This window comes from Gopherus evgoodei, chromosome 5, assembly GCF_007399415.2.
Source record: "Gopherus evgoodei ecotype Sinaloan lineage chromosome 5, rGopEvg1_v1.p, whole genome shotgun sequence".
Taxonomy (NCBI): domain Eukaryota; kingdom Metazoa; phylum Chordata; order Testudines; family Testudinidae; genus Gopherus; species Gopherus evgoodei.
In genome coordinates this window covers 53088626-53116311 of record NC_044326.1, presented here as the reverse complement: position 1 = coordinate 53116311, position 27686 = coordinate 53088626, and the positions used below count along the sequence as shown (strand labels likewise).

Below are 27686 nucleotides of genomic sequence, written 5' to 3'. Positions count from 1 at the left end.
GCAAATGGTGCAATTACCTGCCTAGCCACAAGGTCTTCAAGAGATACAACAAAAATCTACCCAATTGTTCCTAACCAAGTCCCAAAGGGCAGCCCACATCAGGGGTATAATGGTTACCATCTCATCTGGGGACATATCCTACAAATCCTCTGCTGTTGCATATATGCTCACCTCAAGTCTTCTGCTGAAGGCCACTGTGCTGTATTCACCTGCCAGCAACAGATTGCTTTCCTGCCTGCCTTCAGCTTTCTAGTCTCAGACTGGCCTCCTGCTCACACACAGCTGCTGGCTCTCTCCATCCCAAGCCCAAGCCACTCACCTCAAGATGTACTTCTTTCTCCTGTACTCTCCGGATTGTGGAGACCTCTGTTGGCTAGATATTTTCCCTACAGCTCAGCCAGGTAGTGGAAAGTTACCCCAAAATAAGGCAGCAGGTTCATTACCATATACTTGGAGCAAATCCTTCCCTCTCCTCCACCTCAATATTCTATGGCGATCAAGCCAATATAAGAACCAGGATTAATATACAGATTCTTTGTATGAGCTCAGCCTTGCACACTCTTCATAATCTTGATAGTGATAAATGGCTCCTAATTAAGTTGTACTAATATTATACAAAGAAAATAATTCATCCATCACAGTTTTCTAAATTATCAGTACTGCGTTTATGGAGAAGAAATGACAACTGGAACTACCTTTCATATTTTTCCATGACAAGTGCTCTTTGGATCTTAAGTTCAAGTGACATTTTCATGACTGTTTGCAAGGCTGCAGTAAACTTGCTGAGACCTATTTCTTCTTCATCTCCTGTCTCTTTGACCACACAGTCCTTGTTCACCACATTTTTCAGATTTCTATTAAATAGTATACAGGAGTTGAAATAAGTTGTACATTTTCATTGTCATCAACACAATATACTGAAGTAAAGTTATGACTGAAGCTGGATTTTAGTTCCTTTCACTTAGAATTTTTTTATCCTGAAATTTTATGCTAAAAGGAAACAAATGAGGTTACATCTTAAATACTAGTCACACAGGGCAGCTGTAACGTATTTTGGTGTATAAAACTCTCCCAAATTTCGCCAAAGGGGAGAAGGTATTAAATTTTACATAGTTGAGAAAAGTGATCCCCATTTGTCCTACCCCATTCCATTTACTAGGCATCCCCCTCAGGCTAGAATAGAAGTTTAGTAATGCCAAAATGTCAATTGTCTAGAATTTGATCGAAAAGCCATGTCAGGTAGCATTTAAATTATGCTTCTCAGTGAAGAAGGCCTGCAGAGTTGCCTTGTACTTTGCAAAAGAGAGCCGCCCATGCTGAATTTGTTGCACCCTCCACAAAGGAGAATTAAATACACTTGAGTGTGTGATCAAATACATGATTTTCAAAGGTGCTGAGCACCTGTAGCTCCTAGTGACACTTTTGAAATTTGTTTGAAAAAAATGCCTTCTCATTCCCTTCCTCAACTTCAGTCTGAGGACTTGTCTACACTTAAAATGCTGCAGCGGTGCAGCTGCATCATGCAGTTACGCTGTTGTAGCACTTCAGTGAAGATACTACCTACATCTCTATGAGAGCTTCTCCCATCAGTGTAGGTACTTCACCTCCTCAAGAGGTGGTAGCTATGTCGACACACTTAATCGCCAGGGAGAGCTCTCCCGGTGATATAAAAACTCCACCCCAAATGAGCGGTAGTAGTTTTATTGACAGGAGTGTGGCTCCCAGCGATAAAGCGCTGTCTATACTGGCGCTTTTCAGCACTAAAACTTTTGTCGCTCAGGGGTGTGTTTTTTCACACCACTGAACGACAAAAGTTTTTGCACTCAAAGTGGCAGTGTAGACACAGCCAGAGTCTTCAACAATGTCTGTCTTTTAACATTAACTTCCTTATCTTTCAAACCTAACACTGAATAGGAACACAATGAAAGGCGGTGATGGTGACAAGAATTAAGGTATTACTGGTAAAAACCCCAACCCAGTGCTCCAATGATGTGGCTGGGCCTGTTGCAAAGCAGTGGCTGTGTAGCAAGCCAGGAACTACGGAGAAGCTGGATGCAGAGCAGAATCCCAGTAACTGCATGCAGAGCTTCCATGGGGGGAACAGGCTGTGACTGACAGACATTACAGCTGAGTGCAGGTCTGTGTAAGACTTATAAGGGAGCGGAGCAGCACCATCTGGGTCGGGAGCCAGTGTGTAGGGTTCCCCAGTGAGAGACACTAAATGAGCCTGGCCTGGAAACCTGCAAGCCCTGGTTTGCTTGTATAGAGACTGGACTGGAGAGGGCACCCCAGGCCTGAGGAGTCTTAACTCTCAATTAGACTGCCTACAATGCCTAGCTGCTGAAGTACCTGCATTGCTTTTCCTAACTTGCAGTACACCTAGCAGGCTACTGGAGTATAGTATCCTCCAGCACTGAGCAGTCTCAATAATTACAATAGCAACAAAGCATTCTAGGTGCACACAGCAGTCTTATACAACAATGAATGGAGATTTTGTGGTAGCAAGCTTTCAATGATACTGTGTTAAACACAATTAATCCTGATGCACAACTGGACTTAATCTGATTAGAAAGAATGTCCAAACTTAAAACAATGTAAATGGACAACCATAGAGTACAGATCTGTGGTGAATATAAACACGCATTCATCCAAATAAAATAGTTGCTTGCAGTAACACGTGTAAAATTTGATATTTTACATGTCCTCTAGAATGACATTACCTTCTAATGTATTGTTTTCTTTTTACTCTAGTTTTCTAAATTGCTAATCAACTAATTGCTCCAATAGTTATTTTCTGCAGCCATTATACATTTAAATAAACAAAATACAAAATAATTAAGACAGAACAATTAAAATGGATTGAAAAGCATGCTAATGGACAAAATTAGTTTATTCAAATTCTGTTTTTCATTCATCACGACATTTGCTGGTCAATTTGCTTAATGGATTTTCAATCTCCTCTCACTCTTTTTTGGCGACATTTACTTTAAAAAGTACATTATCTTTTCCTTCTGTTTCCATTTTAAAATAATATATCTTGTAATGAGCACAAGCTCGAAATGTTGCTTTCTGGATTTTTGTGAAAAGATAGTTTCAACAAAGGCAAGTGAGAAAACTTGGAGCATGTAGTTTTTTGCCCTCGGATTGCAATTTGAATCAATGGTTATTTGGAAAAAGCTCAATTAAGGAAGGAAACATAGGACTTTTGGCAATGTGAATGATTATTATTTCAAGCCCTGGCAGCAACTTTATTAAACGATAGCAATTTCATTAAAGGTGCACTGGTAGTCATCTATGCAGCTCCTTCAGAGGGGAAAAAGATACCAATAATGGTATAATTATGTTACTCTTACGCTGGACCACATTAAATACCACATTAGAGGACCAAAGTTTTTTACTATCTCTACATACTTTATTTTGTATTAATTTTTTCAACAAAATTACAGCAATGAATAAAAAATTGACACAAGAAAGACCCAGCCACAGAATCATGAGATTAGTGTATATTGATTGTTGTTTTAGTCATGACCTATCTAAGACATTTACATGGCTCCATTACTACATTATGAAAAGACATCACCCTTGCATATAATGCATCCATATGACACCAAGTTTTTGTTTGTTTCCACATTTAATTGCCCATGTAAACTAATTTTCTTCATTGCATCTGTGTTTGAAAATTTTTATATATGTTAAGAGTATTCAGAACTATATTTCCATTTTCTAAATATTGCGTAAGCTCTGCTAAGATTTGGAATGTCGTTACCCATTTCTTGGTGTTCACTCTAAGACTAAACTCTTCTACCAACTCGTGTATACATATTTTTATGAGGGGCATCTCATTGTACAAGAAATGCCTTTGTACATATTGCTCCAGTATATATTTTTATGATTTGTGGCCAGGAAACATTATGTAGGGCAGATTAGCTGCTGGTTGGCAGCATCTCCAGAATTTACCATGGTTAGCAAAACCTGCTTCATGTAGTCATTCTAGAATTCTGTAAAATCTGTGTAAAATTTGGTTTTGGAAGTGTCACACAGATAGTGAGTCAGATGCATTTCTGACAATCTGTCATATTTCTTCCTAGTCTACTTTTGACAAGGAAATATAATAACTAAACCTCACGTTTTAACTTTTATCTTGGATGTCAGCATATACTACAAATAAGTCATTTATATAAATTGCCTGCCAGGTTGTCTTTACTTTCCTAAAATATTAACACAGTCCTCTAAGAGATGTATTTTTCTATGCACAGTTTAATTGCTTATGCAGAATTGATTGCAGGTAGTTGCCCACAGAAAGTGCCATGTGATAGAAGTGGGTGATATGTTTTGCACAAGAAATGGTAGGAATCTAATTAGTCAGTATTTATTACTTGTTTATTTTTGCATCTACTTGTCCATCCACTTATAAACACACCTAATTTTGTGCTATCTAGCTAGAGGTATTTTCATCTTTGGCAAAATTAAAAAGGCAGTGAAACAGATTCTGACCTCCACTTACTCCAGTGTAGCTTCATTTATTCAAAGGAGTTACTAGGGATTTATACTGGTGTAAACAGTTCCGAATCTGGTCCTTGTATTCAAAAAGCAAATGACTGCAATGTAGCCAAACAAATTTTAGACAGTGTTTGAAGAGATCTCTGTGTGAGAGAGTCACCATTTATATTTGCTTAATGTCACGTAGTCAAAGGCTGTGTTTTTTTTGTAACCAACAGTTTGTTTCATTAGCTCATGGCTCAGTCCCAATTTTACCACACATCTGCAAGCCCCCTCGAGCTGGTAGTCTACACAGTGTATATATTGTTACTACACTTCCCTAGTCCAGCTCTGCATACAGTCTGAGATCCTATGCACATCCCATACAGGCCATCTCCACCATGGCCCACCTCCTGCTTGGAATGGTGGTAGCAGAAGAGGCCATAAGATCTGTCTGCTGTAAAGATGGAGCCAGAGGACCCACTGTTGCTCCTCTTCAGGGAGGCTGAGACCTCCCTCCTCCTCTCCGGCACACTGCTCTGTCTTCAGGAAGGCTGTAGTCCAACCCAGAAAGAGGAAGACTGTAACCCCACCCATCCAGCAAAGGATCCAGTGTTGTGTGTGTACATCTGCCATCTCAGTCAAGAACCCTACTGGGTTGGTAGCAGGGGCCCCCCAACTACATACACAGTCCTCTGTTAAGCAAGGTTCTGAAGTAGTGGCAGCCTACTCTACTTCTGGACTATAGGCGACCTGGGTCATCCCTCTTGCTCAGGCCAGTGCTCCTTGTCTTCAAGCAGGAGGGATGGGTTTTGGTCTACGAGGAGGGAAACTTCAAGTTTCCCAGTACTTCAGAAGAGAGTCATGGATATGAACAAAGAGGGCTTCCTGACACAATTGCAATTTGAATTAATACAATTGGTCCAGTGTAAGTAGCATCCCATGTTGGCATCTTGCAGGAATGGAGTGTGCTTGATGAGTGGCACTTGAATGTGTACAGCTATTTTTATTCCCTCAATTTGTCTTCTTTTTATTGCACTGTAACACAGTCTTTCAATATAATATTAACATAGCTGTGAACATATCAGAATTAAAGAAAAAAATAGTAATGAATTGTACAATACCTGGAAGTTAGAAGTGCTATGGAATAGGAAGCTTTGAGAATCTGTGTTACAAATAAATAAATAAAATAAAATAAAAAAGCCTATCACCCTATGAGGAAGAAACATTCATTTTGCTGAAGTTAATGTGACATTTCTAAGTTAAAAAATTATGCTTTTCCAACCATCAAAAGAATGCTTCTATTCCACATCTGTGTTGCCTTGCTAGCCAGCTTCCTGGGTTTAACAACAGTGTTGCCCTTCCTATCCAATTCCCTTTAAGCCAAATAGTCATACTGCAAGCAATCAAAATGCAGTGTTGCCTACTCTCTGAATATTTATGAGTCTTGCGATATTTGGGTTTTTTTTTAAAAAAAAAAACAGCCCCACCTCCTGGAGTCATGTGAATGTGAGTTTTGGCCTTCATTAAGAACATTTGCAAGTTTCTAGCCTTCAGAGGAAAACTTGAGAATATTACCAATGGCACCCTAAAATCTCAGAAACCAGAAAAATAGAAAACTCAAAATGCATTATTTTTTTAAAGTGATTTATAAGGCAATATCATGATTTGGGCTGTAGATATGATTTTTGAATGTTTAACGTTGGGAATAGGCAAAACAACATTTGTTTCTGAGTGTTTTACAGTTAATTTGGAGCTTTTTCACTTACAACTCCTTAGTTTTCTGAATGATAGGAGATTACTAGTGAAGTTCCTCTTTAAAACCATCCAGCTCAGGTTCTTCAACTCAGCATTTGTATCAGGCCTTTCACTTGTTAACAGTCCACTATATGCCATGAGGAATACACCAGTTCACCATATGTGGAACATTGCCAGGTAGAGACTACTACCAACATAAAACAGAAGGAAATGTTGGTCAAAAAACACCTTTGTAATCTCTTTGCCCAACCATTGTAACTCATTTGTCATGCTTCCAATAAGCACTAATATGGAAAGTAACAGGCTACCTGATTCAAATCTAAATTCTCAAATTTCACTTACAGAGCTCTCAAAAACAAACACAAGTTAGCTTTATCTTCGTAAGATTGTGCATCATCAACCTATGTTCCCTTCACCACTCATACCTATCACTGCAGTTATTCCATTTGTCCACTGAAGTTTTCCCAATATCAAGTATTTAGTAGTTCTATTTCATGATTCTGTACTCAGCTGTTGCCTGAGATTTCAAATGCTAATCACTTGATGTTTTCAAATGCAAAACTACAGAAATGTGTGGTTGATTATGTTATTAAGTAGTGCTTAATTTTAGTTAAGTTGCCCTCAGGTGATTTGTGAAAAGCAATAAAGAGTTATTTATTGTGTATCTGCATTAGAAAAGATCAAGAACAAAACATTTATTGGGTAACCTACTTTTTGGAGTAATCCATCAAAATAGCAAAGAATAAATCCACTAAAAGATTAACTTTTACTGTACTTTCTAATTATTGTAACCCTGAAAACGTCACATTCACTCTTCAAACAGAGAAGTTTACACTACTCTTTTATGCTTTTATCACAAACTGCAGCAATCTTAGCCAGTGAGCAAACAATACATTTCAGTTTCCAGTGTCAGATCCCAAGCCAATGAGACTACTCATGCGTAAAGTTTAGCACATGCATGACTGTTTGCAGAATTGGCTTTTAATAGCAGTTAGGTGCCTAAGTGCCCTTTTGAACACCCTTTCAGTCTCTTAAAATTCATAAATAAAGCAAAATACCCCAACAGTAAAAACAGCAAAGCAAAAGAGTTGTTTAAATCAGTTTTCTAACTAGTTCTGTGCATTCTTGTCAGAGTTTGATTTTAAATAACGAGCAAAAGCTTTGGAATGAGAGAAAAGTTTAAATAGAAGACTGGGTTTTCACCTTCAGCTGCAATTCAGCTTTTGCCACAAACTGAACAATAATCTGAACGCTGCGGAATAGAACAACAATTTTGGGAGGTGAGGGAATCAGGTAGAACACTAATAGGGTGAACCAGATGTCCCGATTTTATAAGGACAGTCCCGATTTTTGGTTCTTTTTCTTATATAGGCTCCTATTACCCCCCACTCCCTGTCCCAATTTTTCACATTTGCTGTCCAGTCACCCTAAACACTAAAGGGCAAAAACAAGGCAAAGATCTATACATAAAATGAAAAGTTGTGCCACACTGAAGACTACTTAAAGTAAAAATTATTTTCAGGATATTAGAACTCATTTCCTCTTGTCCTTTTTTAAACAGCTGAAAGAGACTTGAGGAAGTGAGTCAAAATCCTGGAAGATGTTTGTACTACACTAAAAAGAAAAACAACATCTGTAAAATAACGTGTGCATATATACATTGAGAAAAATAATGTGCAATGGCTTCATCTCTCAGGCATTAACCTTCATCAGTGAAGAGTGCAGGACAGCCCAAAAACGGCTTAACCTTGACCAACTACTGTCTCTCCTTACCAGACCAATATCATAATAGATCTTCTGTCATGTATTGTATATAAGTATGTTGTTGAGCCTCTTTGATGCTTTGAAGTTCTTGTTTTTTCCAGATTTCTTACCTTAAGACTTTTTCAGATTATTTACTGAAAACTCAGGGTGCAAAGAAACTTTTCTTCAAAATATAAATACATAGCATTTTATGTTTAGTCTAACAGTGATAGATTTGTTACAAAATATTTAAAATATTTTGAATCTAACAAGAGTTATACAGTAATTACAACAAAGGTATATACACTGTATTAAATTAAACAATAGAATATACAGAATATAGAGGCAGCACAGGCCACAGAAGAGAACTGGAAGTCAAGCTAGGTTGAAATTCTTCCCCTTCATGGGGCTAGGATTTCATTCTTAGAAGTAACAAAGAGTCCTGTGGCACCTTAAAGACTAATAGATATACTGGAGCATAAGCTTTCGTGGGTATTCCCACTTCGTCAGGTGAATGTCTGCATCTGATGAAGTGGGTATTCACCCACGAAAGCTTATGCTCCAATACATCTGTTAGTCTTTAAGGTGCCATAGGACTCTTTGCTGCTTTTTACATATACAGACTAACACAGCTACCCCTCTGATTCTTGATTCCTAGAAGTCTATTCCAGACTTTGCGCCTGGCTTACTGTTCAACCTAGGTCAAGTCACAACCTTTCTGTCTCAGTTTCTCCATCTGTAAAACTGAGTAATACTTATACCACTCTTTGTAAAGAGGTAACCCCTCTGATCTACATATGAGCAGGAAATATTGTTGAAACAATACAATTTATAAGAAGTTACTAACATAAAATGAAAAGTATGTGAAGATTCACCATAGCCTAATTGTGTTAAAGAGTTGGAATAATTTATGTCAATAACAGTGGCACTGCGTTAGAAAAATAGCACCCAGAAATGTCACCTTCTTCTTGCTTCTTACCAAACCCTGCTCATTCTCTGCTAGGCAGCAATGAGTAAATCCTAGAGGAATCAAAGGTAGGCACATGATCACAGCAGTTTCCCAGTGACTCTGGCAGGAAAAGAGTACAGTATTGCGCAATCCTTGACATTTCCATTCTGCTCCTGGCATCACTTCGGGCAACCGATACGCGCAGGAGACTCATACCTATACTCACTGCTGTAAGGAAGGGAGGGAACCGCAAACAGAATTGCTGGGAGAGGGAGGTAAAACAAACACAGAAATGGAGGGTTGGGGAATCAAATGGGTTGAGGGGCCAAACAAATAGCTTAGCAACAGTACATCTGAATTTTTAGCAAGCTCAGACTCTCTCCCCTGGGGCTGGCAGGCATTGGGAACATAATGGAGACGGACACGCATCCTTCCAGGCAGAGGGCACACCTTATATTATTGTTTAGTTGTCTGAATAAGAGTGTTGATGGGCTCTGAAAGAAACCATGCCAAAACATAGCAGCAGAGTGACTGAGATGAGAGGATTTTCAGGGAGCGTGGGAGGAATAACAAAAAAGGGCTAGATCCACAAAGGGATTTTTGGCACCTAACTGCCACTTTAGGTGCCAAAATTTAGATCCTCAAACACCCTGCTCATGGCTGCAAGCATCTAAAGTCCCTAAGTGCCTAAATTTTCTCTGGTAAAGTCCCCTAGGCACCTACAAAAATCTGCCAGTGACCATGTGCACTGTGTGGTCACGTCAGGTGGATGCCTAACTCACGCCTAAGCCTCAGTGCAATCCTGAAGCTGGCCCTGCTCACCTTCCCTGTGGGGAAAACCTGTGGACACTGTCAGAAGCCATTTTACATGATCAGGCCTTACACAGAACAGTGGAGGTGGTGACAGTTCCAGGCCTGTTTAACTTTTAGCCCAGTGGTCAGGCATTCATCCAGGATGTGGGAGACCTGCTTCAATTTCCCACCTGACCTGATATGGCGAAAGGACAAGAATTGGAGTCATCCCCTCCCAGAAGAGGGCCCTCACCACTGGGCTGTGGGGTATTCTTGGGCTGGTGTCTCTCTTTCTCTCTTGTTGAAACTGTTCCGCTGCATATAAATAATTAAATATGCACAGAAGCAGGAGGCCTGGAACCTGGGTCTCTCACATGGTGATTATCATAACTACTGGGCTATAGACTCATTCTCACTCTTTTCCACGGGTCTGTGGTTAGGGCACTCTCTTGGGAGGCAGAAAACACATGTTCAAGTCTCAACTTTCACAAAGGCAGGAATTTAGTCTAGGTCTTCCACATTCTGGGTGAATGCCCTAACCACAGCGATAAAAGTTATAAGGCAAGGTGCCACCACCTCCTCAATACTTTTAAAGAGAAAGTTTAGATGCCTAATTTCAGGAGAGGGTTCATAGCTGTGAATCCTGAGCAGAGAGAGGCTCTTCCCACCTGCTAAGACATAAGCACTTGAGGGACACTATGAACCCCCTCTATCCTTGGCATTTCCCATTGGTTAGTGTAGGTGGTACCCTGTTCAGCTTGCTGACTTCTGTGGATCCCATTCTTAGATGCTTAACTCTGTGTCATGTATTGTACAGGGTGCCTAACTCAGGGCTGTGAATTCTACTGGGCACCTAAACAGAAGGTGTTGCAGTGTTGAGCCCAAGGCCGGGTGGGGGGGGGGAGCCTGAAGATTCTAACAGAACACAAAAAGAGTGTATGAACTAACAAAAAAAAAGTCAAAAGGGAGAAGATGGCAATAAACTGAGATGCAGAAAACACAAGGACAGGGAAAGAGCACAATGCCAGCAGTGAAGTGAGGGGGCTGAAGACATGAATGGCTTAATTTCACAGGAGAAACCATATTAAAGTTTAGTTTTGTACCAACTCATTCTCTTTTTGAAAAAGTGAGGGAGAGGCAGGGGAGGAGAGAAACTCAACTATCTGACAAAGAAATTAAGTGTGATATAAAACATAGACACGCACATACACCCCCCCCCCACACACAGACACTTACCCAAAGACAAACATATTTACCATAGTGAGTCTTACATACTATTCACTTCTCATCCTATTCTAATTCATGAATTCTCATTCACAATTCGCTTCTCATCAATATTAGTAAATTCATCTAAAGTGCCATTCAAAGCAAATAACTCCAGAAAATGTATCTGAATCTAATCGAGTAAGTAATCAAGAGAAAAAAATAATCTCCCCTGCACCTTCTACTCCTTGACACAGGAGCCTGGATTTGGTGACCTACAGGACATGTTGCAAGGCTGACCTGTTTTCCCAAGCTTTTCCTGAGGAAACAAAAAGCTGACTTGAAGGCGACGGACAACCAGAAGACTACTTAAGGGGCTGGGGTCAGAAATGTTATCTGGAGGTTAGTAGACATCAGGGGAAGTTAAATATAATCATCTTGTATATGCTTACAAGAAGTTTGGAGAGTAACCTCTTGTGGAAAGGTTGTTTGTTGTTGGTTTTGTGTCCCTTTTGACCTATGTAATTTCTGTACAGAACTAGAGCACTGAACTGGTATTTTATAAATGTAAATAAACATGGGCTAGAAACTTAGGCAAGGCCATGCTCAGCTTCACCACACCTAACTTTTAAGTCCCTAGAAAATCATTGGGACTCAGAGCCTGAGTTTGGCACCCATGCACCCTATACAATGAATGAGGAGAGACAGATACCTTAGATTGCAATTCACAAAAGCCAGCTTGCTAGGTGACGCCTTGCCTAAACTAGCCAATGGGAGATACCAAGCCAATGGCTTATGCAAAGCCCCGCCTTCTCAGAGACAGGCACCTGTCTGGGTTGCTCTGGCCACTTGAGATTCTCAGGCTTGGTCTACACTACAAATTTGTGTCAATATAACTATGTCGCTCAGGGCTGTGGCTTCTCCTGTCAACATAGCTACCACCCCTATGCTGATGGGAGAAGCTTCACTAAGGCCTGGTCTACACTTGGGAGGAGAGGGAGAGTCGATCTAAGTTACGCAACTTCAGCTATGTTATTCACATACTTAGATCTACTCACCACGGTGTCTTCACTGCAGTGAGTCAACTGCTGATGCTCTCCCGTCGACGGGAGAGGGCTCAGCGGTTAATTTATCACGTCTAGTCTAGAGGCGATAACTTGACGCCCGCTGGATCGATCACTGCCCGCCAATCCGGTGGGTAGTATAGACATGCCCTAAGTGGCACAGCTGCACCAGTGCAGCTGCAGCACTGTAAGTGTAGACAAGCCCCCAGCTGCACTCCAGGCCATTTTTTGCAAAAAGCTGGTGGGGCGAGGGTGAAGAAGGGCAGGAGAAGGACAACCTCCCTCATAATAATTTTTAGCCCAGTGGTTAGGGTACTCATCTGGGATGTGGGAGACCCCTGGTTCACATTCCTCATGGGAAGGGATCTGCTACTTCAAGTGAGTTCCCTAACCGCTGAGCTATGGGAGACTATGATATGAGGCTCCCTCACTCAGTTCTGTTGAAGTTGTTCCACTGTGGCTAAATAATTACAAAATTCAATGGAGGAAGGGGAGGGCCGCTCCCAGTGTGCTAACTACCAGGCTAGAGTGTCTCTCTCTTGGCTGTTCCACTGTGGATAAATTAAAGAACCATTGGGCCAGAGAGTGTTATTTGCAAGAACCCACTTTCAAGAATTGGGAGAGCAAGTTCAGCCACCTTTCATTTTCTGTCACCATGCACTGCTTCCCTCCAGACTTTAGCTTCAAACAAGATAAGGGAGGGAGGAATCAATTGTTTTAAGTTGTCAGGTTTCCAATTTTGATTCCAACAGAGAGCTGAATTCATCCCTGGTGCAACTCCTTTAAATCATTAGAATTATCCAAGGCATGATTTTAGGCCACCGAGAACATCTGATAGTTTCTCCCCTACACATCTTTTATTAAATATTTTGATGGGGAAATCCTGAATTTGTCAGTCTGATATATCACAGTTACTGCACTGACAGATTGTCATTGGTAGCTTGAGTTGAGTTTGACATTGCCTGACCTATACAATCTAAATCCGGATGATGGCAACTGCTCAGGTTTCACACATATGCTAGTTGAGACTGATTCTGCCACGTTTTTCATGTTGAGTTCCCTTACTTCTACTGCAAGTTGCCCCATTTATTTCAGCAGTACTACCTGCAGAGTAAGGTAAAACTCGGCATAAAGGTGATAGGAATTGCTAAGTGCCTGAGTCTGAGTGACCTGTCCAAACAAAAGAGGGCAATAAATTAGAATGACAATGGCATGACAAGCATGCATTGTTGCTGTCCGATCCCTACCATCAACTCTGTTCTCCAGTACACTAGGCACAGCATGAGTGAAATAACCTAAAAATCTACAAGCCAGTTCAAGAACTAGAAAGCCTCCTTTAAAAGAGGGCTTGACAGGTATTCTTACTTGGAAAGAACAGGTGATTAAAAGTTTGTCTCACAAGACTGACAAAATGCATAAATATGTTGACTGGGAGATGCTCTACTAAATTCAGCCATGTAACAGTGCCCTTAAAATGATCTAAAACGAATGAAACCAGCGACAGCCCTGAAAGACTATATTTCACTTACACCTTCTCTTACACAGACTCCTGCTCTTGAAAGTATTTCTTATTACCATTTCTGTTGTTTAACAGCCATCTGACCACAGGGACATTTTGTACTGATTACGAGATGGTTTACTGACAAAACAACCCAACCCGGGCAGATGCAAGACTCCTCCCCCACCGACAGATAATAGTTCTCTGAAGAACAAAAAGGTGGATTAACTACTAACACCCCTTCCCTAGATGTGGGAAGCACCTATACCAGGGTGCGTGTAGTGTAGCCTGATTCGCACGCCTGAATAGGAAATATTACCTTGCTCAGGAGCAGTGATTGCTTCTGCTTCCCTCACAGTAGCCCATTCGGACACTGCAATAGCTATCAAGCTACCACGCTGCCCCTCCAAAACCAATGCAAGCCTGACTTCAGGAAGCGCTACAGCGGCATAACGAGACCAGCATTGGAGGGCGGCAAGGAGCGCTCACGCGTCTCCAAACATCGCGCTCAAGCTATTCATTGGCAGGGCGGGCTATGCAAGGATTTGCCAAAGTTCGTGCAACTGAAACTCAGGTCAGTAGTCAATGCAATGCAACAAATCCCCAGCCCCCTGCTGTAGCAGGAGGGACCTCTAAGTAATGGGAGGAACCTGTCCTTTGCGCGAGCCGCTGCTTCTCCTACTTACGGCGCCAGAGTTTTCACAATAAACACAGCTGGTGCGGCGAGCTCGTCGACCTTTATCAATGGAGTGAGGGTAAGAAAACCAGGCACACTGTCCTCCCCCGGCAGAGGCATGGGTGCTGGGTTTACAGTTTGGCCAATGGCTCTCAGTACCACCCCCCAGCCCACTACACAAATTGTCCAAGCACCCCTAGGCAGAGGAGCAGAAATTCTCCGCAAACGCCTTCACGCACCCCGGCACTGCACTGCTACCAGCCCTACCTGTCCTGGCGCTGCGCTGGAAGCTGAGGTGCAAGAGCCTTGCTAGCTCCTCACCGGCGACTGCACAGCCCAAGTACCAGCGGGAGAAGCTGGATGAGCACTGCCCCTTCCCTCCCCTCGCTCGCTCGCTTTTGGGAGCAGCGCACCGTCTCGCCTGTGCAACGCGGACCCCCAGCAGCGGCCAGCCCACGCGGCACAGTCCCACCTGTTGGAAAGCTCAGCAGCAGCACAGCGCCCGCCAGCTCCCAGGCCAGGTAGGAGCTTTTCATGCTGCCGCTGCGCTCCTCGCTCCCAGCACTGCCGCCAGCCTCCCGCGCGTACAGACACCTCGCTAGCTAGTGCGGGAGGGAGAGCCGGGAGTGCACAGCCACCACCGCCCCCATCCTGCTCCTCCTCCAGCCACGCCTCTGCCTTACCCCCCCACCCTCCAGGATCCCAGTACCAGGCGGCTCAGGCAGGCGCTGCCTTCTGCTCGCTCGGGCTTCTTGGCTGGGGGCCCTTGGTGCCCCCGAGTCTCACGAGTTCCAGGGCCGCTCCCTCCCTTTCAGCTGATGTCCAGGCGGGTCAGAAACTCCTCGCCTCTGCGGTGGGCGGGGGGATGGCGCCGTGTGTCAGCAAGAGGGGCACAAAAATTAACGGGAATTGGCTTCATACGCTAGAGAAGGGGAAAAAGTATCCAGGGAGCCCGCCGAATGCACGCGGCGGGGACGCTGCAGCTGCACCGCATGGAGAAGCGACCAGCCAGCAGCTTGGTCATAGTTTTAAGCCCCAGCACTCATAGTAAACTGAGGGTGATGGGGGGGGGCATATAACAGGTAGGATCGGCGTCAGTCCTGGGTGCAGCCTGCGTGCAGCCACAGTTAGCCCGCAGGGAGCGCTGGGCAGGATTGGGCCCTAGAAAGAGAGCTCCTCCCTTAGTAAAAAGAGCTACAGCTAAACAAAATCATTTTCCTTTAAGGAAGAAGCTGTCATACCATGGGATCAAATATCTCTGCCACAGTGAAAAAAAGAGGGAAAGTCTTTACAGAAACAAATATAAATATACATACATATAAAATTATTTTTATAAGATACAAAAATGTATGGTGCCTGTATATATATAAAAACATAGACATAAGTGTTTAACAGCACTGAAATTCCACTCAGCTTGCCCCCCCAAAAAAAAGTATCATAGAGCAGTTGACACTAGACAATCAAGAGAAAGCCCTACTAATAGGCACTCACATGCAGAAAGAACTTTTGTACACTATTAGACATCCTGAGAAAGACACACTTGGAGAGTGTTAAAACTGTCAAAAAGCTGTAGCCCCCCCTCCAAAAAAAGCTTGTTTATTGTGCATCTGGATGTAGAGAGGGAGATAGGACAACTTTTAACAGGGAAAGTGCAACCAGAATCAATGTGGACTTTTTAAATTTCAAGTGTGTCAGTCAAAATGAGAAAAGTTATTGAAAGCAAGTTATTCATTTTCTTTTTTTCACAAAACTGTCAGATTTTTCCAAGGTTAACAACATTATCCCATATTAGATCATTAGATCAAAGTCTTCTCTTGTATGTTTAAAATGGCTGTCTCAATTTCTCTGTTTTCATTTTAGACAGCTAGTCTCTATTGCTGGGCAGATCCTGCCTTTGCCTGCAAAAGAGAATACATTTTTAAAATCAAATAGCATTTTTTAAAATCACATTTCTCACTAGGAGTCAGCCTCAAAATTAATTTTGGAGGGGAGGGGGATCTTAATAGCCAAACTTTTTTAAATTTCAGTACAAGTCTATTCACTGCTATTGAGGAAGAGGGTATCTCAGACTCCCTTTATATCTAATTTATAAAATGATTATTAAAGCCCTTTGTCCCTATGATCTTAAATCAGTATTGCCATTTTAGTCCTTAAAGAGTTTTCCAGCATCAGATGTCAAAAACATAGACACAATCTTCACTAGATCTTTAAAAACTGTAAAAACTATATCCTATTCTTAAAGATATGTCTTGTGTTATCACATCCATGGTTCCCTATTATAAAAATTGTCCTATCAGTAGAAGCTTAAGCAAAAAATGAAGGTTCTAAACTTCTTGATAAAACCTTTGTGAGTTTTTATAGTCTGCAGTCTATATGAAGAAAAGAGATAAGTCCTTATGAACTGCAGGGTACTGTGTTTTTCCCCTTTGCTACCTGTCAGCCTCGAAATCCTGTGGAAGGCTATAGTAATAAGTTTCAGTCAGTAAGGGTACTGTAACCCAGTGCAGTGAATTTGTTTGAAAAGATTTGCAAAAAAGTTATTCTTCCCCAAGGTTTTTTCACTCCTGAGAATGGTTTGTATAGCAAAAGACCGAAATGGCTTAACATAACAAGAAAATATACAGAAACAACCCATTTTAGTTACAACTCAGTCCTGTGACCCATGAGCGTAGAACTCTTCCTTCACAAAAGCATTCTGCTTCTCATAGGTGTATTTTTATATCATTTACTCAGGGTCTGATTGGACCTTCAAACTCTAGCCCTGCTACTTCATTCCATTCTGTGTCAAGTCTGAATAAGGAATTAACTCCTTGCTTGCTGGAAACAAAGTAGGACCTTTACATACTGTGACAGGTTCTGTTACAGGTCAGGAAAAATCCTTCTGGGATTTCTTCCAGACCAAATGCTTGGCATATCTAAAAATTTAAATAAGTTATTAGAAAGAGGTTGTCAACTTTTTTCCTTCTGAGTTGATTAGATCCATATGAGACTGAGTGAACTCCTCCAATATTTTCCTTTATTTAATTTTTTTGAGAATTAATTACTTTGGTAAATTGATTAAGGGGATATTTCTATCTGCATATAAACTGCAACAAAAATAATAAAATCCTTGATTGATCTGATGTACATCAGAAGAGTAAGGGAGTAGAGCGTTTGCTTCTTGGCTATTCTCTTCCTGCTTGTAGCCTCCTGAGCTGAAAAGCTAAAAGCCTATGTTTGCTTAATACATTTTAATTTAGTCATTTAGTACTTAGTAAAGGTAAAGATGTGCCAATAAAGAGCCATCAGTGTTTGTCTAGTCCCATTTTGTTTATTTAATGGAGACTTCTCTTGGTCTCACCAAGACCATCTCCTCTAGGTCTCAAGCTCTCATGTGACTCCTATTTGCAGAATTCATCTTTGTTGTAGTTCATGTGCATCAACCATGATTACTTCAGCAGATCTGATTTATATCCAGATCCTAGAATTCTATTCCCTCCGGGAGCAATGATAGTAGTAACCAGTGACTAGACAGCCTTCTTAAATCAAAGTATTGTTTCTCGAAATGCTAATGTTCTAATAAACAGTCCAGATTGTACATACATCTGGCTTACCAGGTGACTCTAACTTCCTACAGATTCGTCCTCAGAACCTCCCTCTATAGCAACTTGTCTCCTTGTCAGAGCTCACTAACAACTTCCTGATCAGCCGCTGGCATTTGATCCCTTTCACAGAATTCAAATCATGTTTAACTGATTATAGCCCTAGGGCTTCTGAAACAATTTGTGTAATGGGGGTGTGGAGAGCCATTGAACCAAACTGTAACGCATATATAATGGAAACCACTTCAAACTGCCACATCCCCAGCACCTATGTATAGCCCTTTGCTCCAGTAACTCACAGCCTTGGCAAAAGAAAGTTTGCCATTTGCTGGAGACAGAAAGTAGGATCCTCAAAGCTAACAGCTTGTGCCTAGATGATCTTAGCTGGAATCATAGGCCTTGTCTACACTACCGAGTTTTGTCGACAAAAACTGCCAATTGTTGACAAAATAACGAATGTGTACACACCGCAATGCAACTTTTGTCAGGAAAAATGCCCAGTTTTAGCAACAAAATACAACCACCCAGAAGAGAGACATACATCTTTTTCCTCTAAATTTTTCTTGCCAAAGTGCCAGTGTAGACACCACACTTGATTTCATCACTTTAATTGTTCTTCAGGAGGTGTCCCACAATGCCCATTGTGACCACTCTGGTCAGCAGGTTGAACTCCACCACCCTGCAGCCAGGTAAACAACCATCCATCCCTCCCCCTTAGAAGCCCTGGGAATTTTTGAAATTCCATTTCCTGCTGGATCGGCGTGGAGAGGTCTCATCGCATCTTCCCAGGTGACGGTGGTGAGTTATCGCAGCAAACGCTCTCCCACTCGGACAACTGCAGAGCTGCTGGATCTGATCAGTATATGAGGAGAGGAGGTTGTGCAGTCACCGCTGTGCTTGAGCAGTAGGAATTGGGATCTCTATGGGCACATTTCTCAAGGCTTGTTCGAAAAGGACTATGATCGGGACATGCTGCAATGCAGAGTGAAGACAAAAGAGTTGAGGCAGGCATACCATAAGGCAAGGAAGCAAACCATCACTCCACTGCTTCACCTAAGACCTGCAGGTTCTATAAGGAGCTGGATGCTATCCTCGGTGGTAACCGCACCTCCATCGCCAAGAGCCCATGGATACTTCGGCGGGCCTGGAGGCAGCAGAAAGAGGACCTAAGCTGGAGGATGAAGTTATTGATGAAGAGGTGGACAATGGTGTGGAACTCCTGGAGGGGTTGCCCGGTGGGGCATGCAACCAGGAACTGCTCTCCATTACAGAGGTATCTAGCCAGTCTCATGAGTTGCTCTCTGGTGAGCAAGAAGCGGGAGAGGAGATACCTGGTAAGTGGTTGTGGCTTGTGTAGTGCGGAGATGTGGGTTCAGGGTATAGAAATGTGGAAGGCTGGCTGTGTTTCTGTGAGCTGGACATTTCCCTGTGTAGCTAATTGGTATGGCGGAACAGGGTGTTGATGCACACCGAGATCTCACAGGAATTCTCCAGAGAGATGTCCAGGAAAGTTTCCTAGAGGTACTCGGTAATCCTTTGCCGAAGGTTCCATGGCAGAGAAGCTTTGTTCCTTCCCCTCATTGTAGGAAACTTTCCTGTGCCATTCAGTAATCACTTGTACAGGAACCAAAGAGGCACATGGGCAAGCAGCGTAGAGAGCAGGGCGGAAGCCACAAGCATGGAGTAGATGTAGAGTCGTTTCCCTGCTTACCCTTAGCAGTGAGATATCTGCTAGAATGACCCCCGCCTGTGGAAAAGTGTGGCAGAATTTTAGAATTTTTTCCCTAGTCAGCTGCACCAGGACTCTTGCAGAGTGTGTGCACTTTTCCCCATCTGGAGTGCCTCCCTTCCACCCCAGCCTACCAACACTCACCAGGTTTGGGTGTTCGCAAAGAAGTGTGCCTGCCAAGGGTCAATGTGAAAGTGATTGTTATGTTGCAAAAGGGGTATTTAACTGAAATGTTTCAATGCTGTGCGTGAATTTAACAATCCTGCTTCTGTGCATTGTCCCTTGTGCTTCAGCAGATGTGGCCTTCAGGAACACTCCACACAGCCCGGCTGAGCATTTCCACCAGATAAGAAAGTGCCCAAGACACAGCAAAGAAGACATGCTCCGGGAGGTTCTGCAGTGCTCCAATGCAGAGAAAAGGGAACACAAAGAGTGCTAGGAAGCCGAACGGCAGGACAGAAAAGAGAAGCAGGAGTTTGTTAAGGACTCAACTGAGTGGATGATTAAAGTAAGGGAGGAGCAAACACAGATGCTGAAGTCCTTAATAATGCTGCAGATTGAGCAGATCTGTGCCTGCTCTCCCCTGCAGCACATTCAGAACTCTTTTCCATGTCCACCCCCCAGACTTCACTCGCACATTTGTTTCCACTTTCCAGGACTTCTCGGTTTCCCCTTCACTCCACCTCCTTGCGCAACTTTCACAATGATAGCTGGACCTACACACAGCTGTGAAAGTCTGCCCTTCCCTGGTTCCTCCTGTCACACCAAACATCTTTGTGTGTTTGTGCATGCTGTTTCTTGTGCAATAAGAGCAAAGTTTTTGAATGGTAACTCATCTTTATTTGTTTCCTACAAATTGAGATTGCAGGCACTACCGATACATGCACAGGCATTTTAATCATTTGCTTACTGGAATGTAAGGCCCTAAATGTCACCATTGCTTCCTAGGAAAACTACATGTAATGTAAAATTGAAGCACCAATCACAGAGATATATATTACTGGTTCTCATTTTCAAAGTGTTGGCTCAAAGCCTCCCTGATTCGAATTTTCCCCCTCTAGGTTCCTCTAATCGGCCTGATATCTCACGGCTCAAAATCAGCAGCCAAACAGTCTACCTCAACACTCCACCCCTGAGCAAACCTTTCACCCTTAGCTTCACAGAGATTATGCAATATGCATCACACAGCTATGACCATGGGAGTATTGTCCTCATTAAGGTCTAACCTGCCATAAAGGCATCGCCAGTGCACCTTTAATCTGCCAAAGGCACATTCAACTCTCATCTGACACCTGCTCAGCCTGTTGTTGAATCGCTTCTTATTGCTGTCCAGGTGTCCAATGTAAGGTTTCATAAGCCATGGCTGTAGTACACCAGGTCTCCCAGGATCGCTATGGGCATTTCAACATCCCCCACTGTAATCTTCTGATTTGGAAACAAAGTCCTCATTTGTCGCTTTCAGTACAGGCCGGTGTTTCTGGAGATGTATGTGTCATGCACCTTCCTGGACCACCCTGCACTGATGTCAGTGAACTGCCCATGGTGATTCCACATTTAGTCAATTGCAAGACTGGGCCCCACTGTCTCTGCCCCAGATTAGATGAGGGGTGGCTTTCTCTGAGATATACTGGGCACTTCCACCATCTCTTCTGCATATTCTTGGCACATGGTGGGTTTCTGGGACTCCTTCAGGCTCATCATTCCCTTCCTGGGTGCTACAGAGTGTCCCTCTGCAAGGGGTTTTGGGTGCCCGTGGAGGATGTGGTCCTAGGAGTCATGCAGACTCCTCATGGTCACTTGGAGGGAGAAGGAGGTGCTCCACCTGAGCAGCACCCTGAGTGGCAGCCAGAGGAGAAGGAAATGGTACCTGTTCACTGAGAGGAGCAGTGGTCATGGCAGCAGGCAGTCTCTGAAGTTGTTCAACCATCTGTTCTAACAGCCTCTCCATTAGGGAATGCTCCTGTTCACTATAGTGTGCCTCCGGCTCTATGAACCGATTCATCAGTGTCTCTTCCTGCTGAATGCCCAATCCTCCTGTGCCCTGAGGAGCTCAAACTACTCGTGGTTCTCTGTCCATGCCAATGAGCAGCTCCAACAGAGTCTTTCTCTGTCTGCCTCTGCTGTCTCTAAAGTGTTGCTGCTGCCCTTCTGGCGGAATGTTTTCCCTGTCACCAGTGGAAGGCCCTTCCAAATCTAAGATAAGGGTGGCATTATGTTTTTTTTTCCTTTTGGAAGAAACCAAGAAATTCCCCTACATAACATATATTTGCTGTGGAAGGCCACAATATTGTTACTTTTCAGCATTCCAGGAATGTGACTGTTAGTCTAGCTTTGGTTCTCAGAAAACTTTTGCAGACATGGGGAAGAAGCTGAGGCTACTAATCGTAAGATATAAACAATAATGTTTTCTTTTAATTAAAATTGTCAAGTGTGTCAATGGGAACGTGACAGTTCCTTCCGGGGGCGATATTGCCTGTTTCCAGGTTTCTTCTTTTAAAGGCCAACATTTGGAGATCACATCAGTTTTCAAGGTACCAGAATGAAAAAGAGAGATGGCTTTCCAGTCCTTCAGAGGAAATATGGCAATCTATGCCAGAGAGATGTTTCTGCTAATGGTCACCCCTCTACATATTGCTGAATGGAGGGTTTTGGTCAGTTATGAAGGAGGATCAAACAGATTTCCACTGCTGTTGAATCTCAACACCCACTATGCCAGAAATTTGCTTGAAGGACAGAGACAATGTGAAGACTTATTGATTCTATTCTAGGCTAGCATATGGAGTTTCCATGCAAAGGGAGATGCAAACCTCAAAAACTGTCCACCCTACCCACCACCCTCAGGCATTACCAGAAAATCCTGCCCCTGTGCCTGCCAATCAATAGTGAAATGGACAGGGAAAGGAGTCACACCACAACTTTATTTTGTTCCCTGGAGTTTCAGATCGTCAAGCTCCTGGCCTCTCTGCAGCAAAGGAACACCACACTGTGTTTATCCAACTGCTAGATTGCCTTCTCCCACCTGTTTCCACCATTGTGTGCAGTATGGCTAGATGCAGGCAGAGGACAAATATTTGGGACAGGGATGGTAAAAAAAATTTAATCTTCCAAGGGAGAAAGGACTGGTGGGACTAGCTTTTTCCTCAGACAAAACAAAGTGTCCCCTTCCTTTGACCACCCAAACCCTCCCCCAGCTCCACTTTGTATGGGGATGGTAAAATTGTGGGGAGAGGGAGCACTGCAACTGTGTAATCTTCCAGCTGGTACTACTTTAAACAAACTATTGTAAGTTTTCAACATCTGTTCCATTCCCAACCAGCACCTTTCTAAAACAACACACTCCCTTCCCCCAGTCCACAGGACACTAGGGCCATTGCTGCATACATCCTGGCCGAGAATTGCACAGACACAGGGTCACGATTGTTCATTAATAATCTGTTTTATTAATCTGTCAAATGCATATAGTGGTTCATTAGAAATCAATAAAATCATTGATTTATAATCAGGTCTTACTCGGGGTTCATGTAAGATTGAAGCAGAGTGGAGGCTGGGCTTAAAATCAGGAATGTAGCACCAGAATGAGAAGTGATATTGGCAGGGGTCCATTGTAACTTACCAGCTTTGGGTTCTGGCTCCTGCCATGGCTCAGGGTAGTCCATGAGCTCATCAGGTGGGGCTTCCTCAATCAGTTCCTACATGTAGAGGTGCAGGATCACATGCTCCTTGTCCTCCAGGCAGGGCTGGCTCTACCATTTTTGCTGTCCCAAGCCATTCAGACTGCTGAAGCAAAAAAAAAACAAACCAAAAAAAATGCTTGGACTGTGCCCTCCCAAGAATGGACGGAATGCCACCCCTTAGCATGTGCCGCCCCAGGCACATGCTTCTTCCCCTGGTGGCTGGAGCCAGCCCTGCCTCCAGGTCTTCCAAGGCATCCTCCACGATCCCTGCTGCCTCCTCACCCAAGTCCTCATCAGGATCCCATTGGCCAATGAGGCCAGCAGGGATGAGGAGGGGACCATGATTCATAAGTACATGATCTGTACTCGGAGCCTATTACAGCACTGGGTCCTGCTTATCATAGAAGGGGCATGTACAATGAGCCACCCTGGAGCGACTGTTGGAATCTTCTTCCGTCTTGTGCTTGATGTGTTCCTAGCACTGGGCCAGAATACGCTCCAGCCTCTGTGCAATTTCCTAGTACACATGTAAGTTCCTGCTGCTCCAGGAGAAGTCATGGAGGATGGTGTACTCTGATCACACACACATCAGCATCAGGGAGTGGGGCTGTTCTCTGAGCAGAATCCACGTTCACCTGTAGTGATCAAAAGAGTGCAGTGGAAAGCTGTTCTGAGGTGATCAGCGCAGCTCGCTACTACCTGTGACAAGGAGGGATACAGACCTTTATAGAATGTGCCAGGATCAGACAGAAAAGGGTTTAGTGCTTTGTGGGAATGGGGCAGAAAGGAGGACAATTGAAACTTGAGGCCTGGTACATGCCCTTTACCCCACACTGCGCATTGGCACACTGCGTTTGGCACCATACCACAGCCCAAGGCGTGTACTTACTTATCCCCCTCGAGAGTGCTAGCTTACTCACCTTCAGACACTTGTGTGAGGGATTTAGATGTGGCCAATAGGGAGGTTATGGCACAACCACGGGAATTGACATGTACAGTTGCCAGATGTAGCCCTACTGTAATCAACAACCCCAGCAATTGGGTATTTTTTGGAAGCCTCACATCTCTTGACTACACACTACCTTGCTTAGTTTGTGCTAAGAGACTGGCATGTAATCTAGTAAAATACAGGCTGTGTCTGTGTACTTTGCAAACTTTCTAGGTAATGCTTGCAGACTTTGAGTGTTCCATATCAATAAGTGACTAAGTAGCTCTATCAAGATCTGTTTGCTTCCCATACTTAACAAGCTCTATCCAGTGTGTTTGGGAAACTTTTCAGATCCTTGAACCAGATTCTGTGGTATACAGAGCTTACATATTCTACAGGCATACGTCAGAATTTTTCATTTCCTTTGAATCAAAGAGTAAGGCCATGTCTACACTAGAGACCTTACAGCAGCACAGCTGAACCGATGCAGTTGTGCCGGTGTAAGATCTCCTGTGTAGCCACCATAGGCACCGACTCCAAAGCTGGAGCACCCACAGAAAAAATTAGAAGGTGCTTAGCACCCACCGGTAACCAGCTCCTCTCTTCCCCCCAGCCCTTTCACACATCAGTAGCCCCGCTGATCAACTCCTCCCCCTCCCACCCAGGGCCTCCCATCTGCAGTGATCAGCTGTTCCTCAGCATGCAAGAGGTGCTGAGGGGAGGAGAAATGGGAATGGGGCCCACACAGGGGAGGGGGTTGAACTGGGTGGGAAGAGGTGGGGCGGGGGTGGGGTTTGGAGGAAGGGGTGGAGTAGGGGTGGGGCCTGGGGCAGGGGTTGAGCATCTCTGGGAAAAGGAGGAAGCTGGTGCCTATCGTGGCCGCTGTACACTGACAGGAAAGAGAAATAAATTAAACCACCCCCAATGAGTGGTGGTACCTGTGTCAGCGGGAGACTGTCTCCTGCCAACATAGCACTTTCCACACCGGCGCTTCTGTATAACTTATGTCACCCAGGAATATGTTTTTTTAACACAACATAAGTTATACGAACAAAAGTGCTAATGTAGACAAAGATAAATTGTGCCTCCTCATTAGGAGGCATACTAGAGTGGAAAGGGGATACAGGGAGTTTTCTTCTTAGCCCACATGTACAGAGGCTTCCAGTGCTGGGGATATAGGGCTACCAAAGCACTGATAACCACAAGTGGGAGTTTTATTTTTGTGGATGTAGTTTCTCCAAAATAGCTATTTTGGAAGGAGTATGGGCCTGTTATGCAAATGTAGTAAGGGACTATTCCCATCATGTTCTCCCCAGGAAGCATTAAATATTTCAAAGGCATAATTCTTCCAGGTCTCTAGTAAGCAAACTATAGCTGTACCACAATGCAGTCCAGCAATGCCCCCAACACTTCCTCATACACCTTCTATCCTAGGAGCGGGGCACAGGAAATATTACATTGCAAGAGATGAGGTGTTAGCTCTGGAAAACAAAATTCCAATTTGGAAACTAATTTCATTCTGCAAACTTGAAACAAATGCCCAGGGGATATTCCTAGAGGGCTTTCAGTCCCTCTTTTCACTGTTGAAGTAATGTAAACAGGCATAAGTGTAACAGAGAATTATGCCGAATAAGTTTGGACTGGAAGAGCTGCACAAGCCTTCCTGAACAAGTTATCTATATTCATTAACACATTCTCAATTAAAAAGTTTTCTGAAAAGACCACCATGCACATTACACCTTCTGCACTGCAAACAACTTGAATTCACATGCTAGTAAGTCTTGGTCCTTTATGCAAAATGCAATTCACTTTCCTAACAGTACCTAGTGAAAAGGAAACAGAGTTTTTCTCTTGTTTCAATGAAGATGTGACTGACATAGTCAGACACTTCAATTATAAAAGGAAATATTTTTATGGGGTGACTTCTTGTTAATCAACTTATTACACTAAAATGTTCTACTGTTCTTATTTTTACTGATAACCTATAAACATTTACAGTACAAGAGAAGATTTAGATTTTCAAAATAAAGTTACAGAGTGGTAGCCATGTTAGTCTGTATCAGCAAAAACAACGAGAAGTCCTTGTGGCACCTTAGAGACTAACAAATTTATTTGGGCATAAGTTTTCATGGGCTAGAACCTGAACTCAAGAAAGCATATGCCCAAATAAATTTATTAAAATAAAGTTAGTATCTTTGGACCATGACATCAGTTTTTATGGCATTTCAGTCTATTTTAACTACAATTAAAAGCACTTTCTAAAAAGAACGGTGTCTAATTTCTGTGCTAAATCAAACCAGACAGCAGTGGATATTTTTACTTAAAACTGGAATATCATTAGAGTGAGCACAAGGCAGAATTGTAAGACACAACATGGCAAACAAACAAACAAAAACACACATTACTACAAAGTTATGACTGAGAATTTAACCACACAGAAATTGGGTAATTCAAAGTTATACTTCCCTGGGTAACTACTGCTTGGCCTACTTCCATATAAGTACCACTAAGTGTGTTGTTATAATGCAGAGTCTTTTAAATATATCTTTTATATAAAATATGCAAGGCGAGTAAATTATAGCTGCTATGAGAACCACAATTTTGAAATACCTGACTTCACTTAGGTTAAATTTTCAACACACGTTTTACATAGAGTTTAATCGGATTCAAAAAAAGAATAGGGTGCAGAGGAAAAATCTCAAGATCAAAATGCTCATCCTCTGCAAAAGTATTATGTTCAACATAATGCCAAGGGCTTGGAAAGACATGTTAGGGATTGAATTCCTCCACTATGTGGTATCAAGGAAATTGTTATCTATAACCCAAAGGGAAGACTGTGCCATGGCAGCCTCTGGCACCTGATCCAATGTGGTGAAATTAGAGCAAAGTGAGGGAGCTCAGCAAACCCCAAGAGGCACTTTGCAGAGTTGGGCTCTAGGAGTACTTAGATCTCTTTAGTTTGGATTTACAGGATAGAGACTACACTCAGAGTTTTGATTTATGATGTCTGGAGATGGATACTGATCAGATGCCCACACCGATATTGGTTCCTTAGAGCTATCAGCTGTTTTTGATACCATCAAGCCTGAATAATTTGCAGACTCTCACAGGGGTCGATGCATCCACTCTTGCATTACTCCATCCACTCTTGCATTACTCCATTTCTGCAGCCGATCTCTTCTGGGGGTGGCCTTTAAAAAGTCACTGCTGTCTGGGAGCTCCCCCATACCAGCCCAGTATCAACACCAGCAGGGCAACAAAGAGTGCTGCAGCGCCTTTCAATACTTCCCTAACTCTCATTGGACTGCTACTGCTTTGTCTGGGAACTCTGGGAGCCAGTGGCTCCATCATCCCTGTGGGCCTCTCCACCTCCAAAAGCAGCCTGTCTTTCTTGGTGTGAGCACTAACCAGTCCTTTTTCTCACAGAATAGTCCTTACACTGACCCTAGCGGAGTGGGAGGCACTCACTGTCTCTAGCCTCCTCTGTGATGTCATCAACTTTCTTACCCAGTTTATCTGATCTCAGACCTTATATCGCACTTGGTTTGGCCTAATCAATTGCTCTAACAGCTGTGATACCTCCGTTTATTTTGATTTTCTTTGTCTTCATCA

The 27686-nt window shown here is 43.1% G+C and overlaps 1 protein-coding gene across 1 annotated transcript in view; it reads right to left on the bottom strand.

Moving 5' to 3' along the window:
- Positions 1-14741, bottom strand: part of KIT (KIT proto-oncogene, receptor tyrosine kinase) — a 74600-nt gene extending 59859 nt beyond the window's left edge. Inside the window, exon 1 of the mRNA XM_030564543.1 lies at positions 14635-14741. Within this exon, the coding sequence (XP_030420403.1) occupies positions 14635-14698 (64 nt within the window). The 5' untranslated portion in view covers positions 14699-14741. The remainder of the gene's footprint in view (positions 1-14634) is intronic.
- Positions 14742-27686: the final 12945 nt, after the last annotated feature.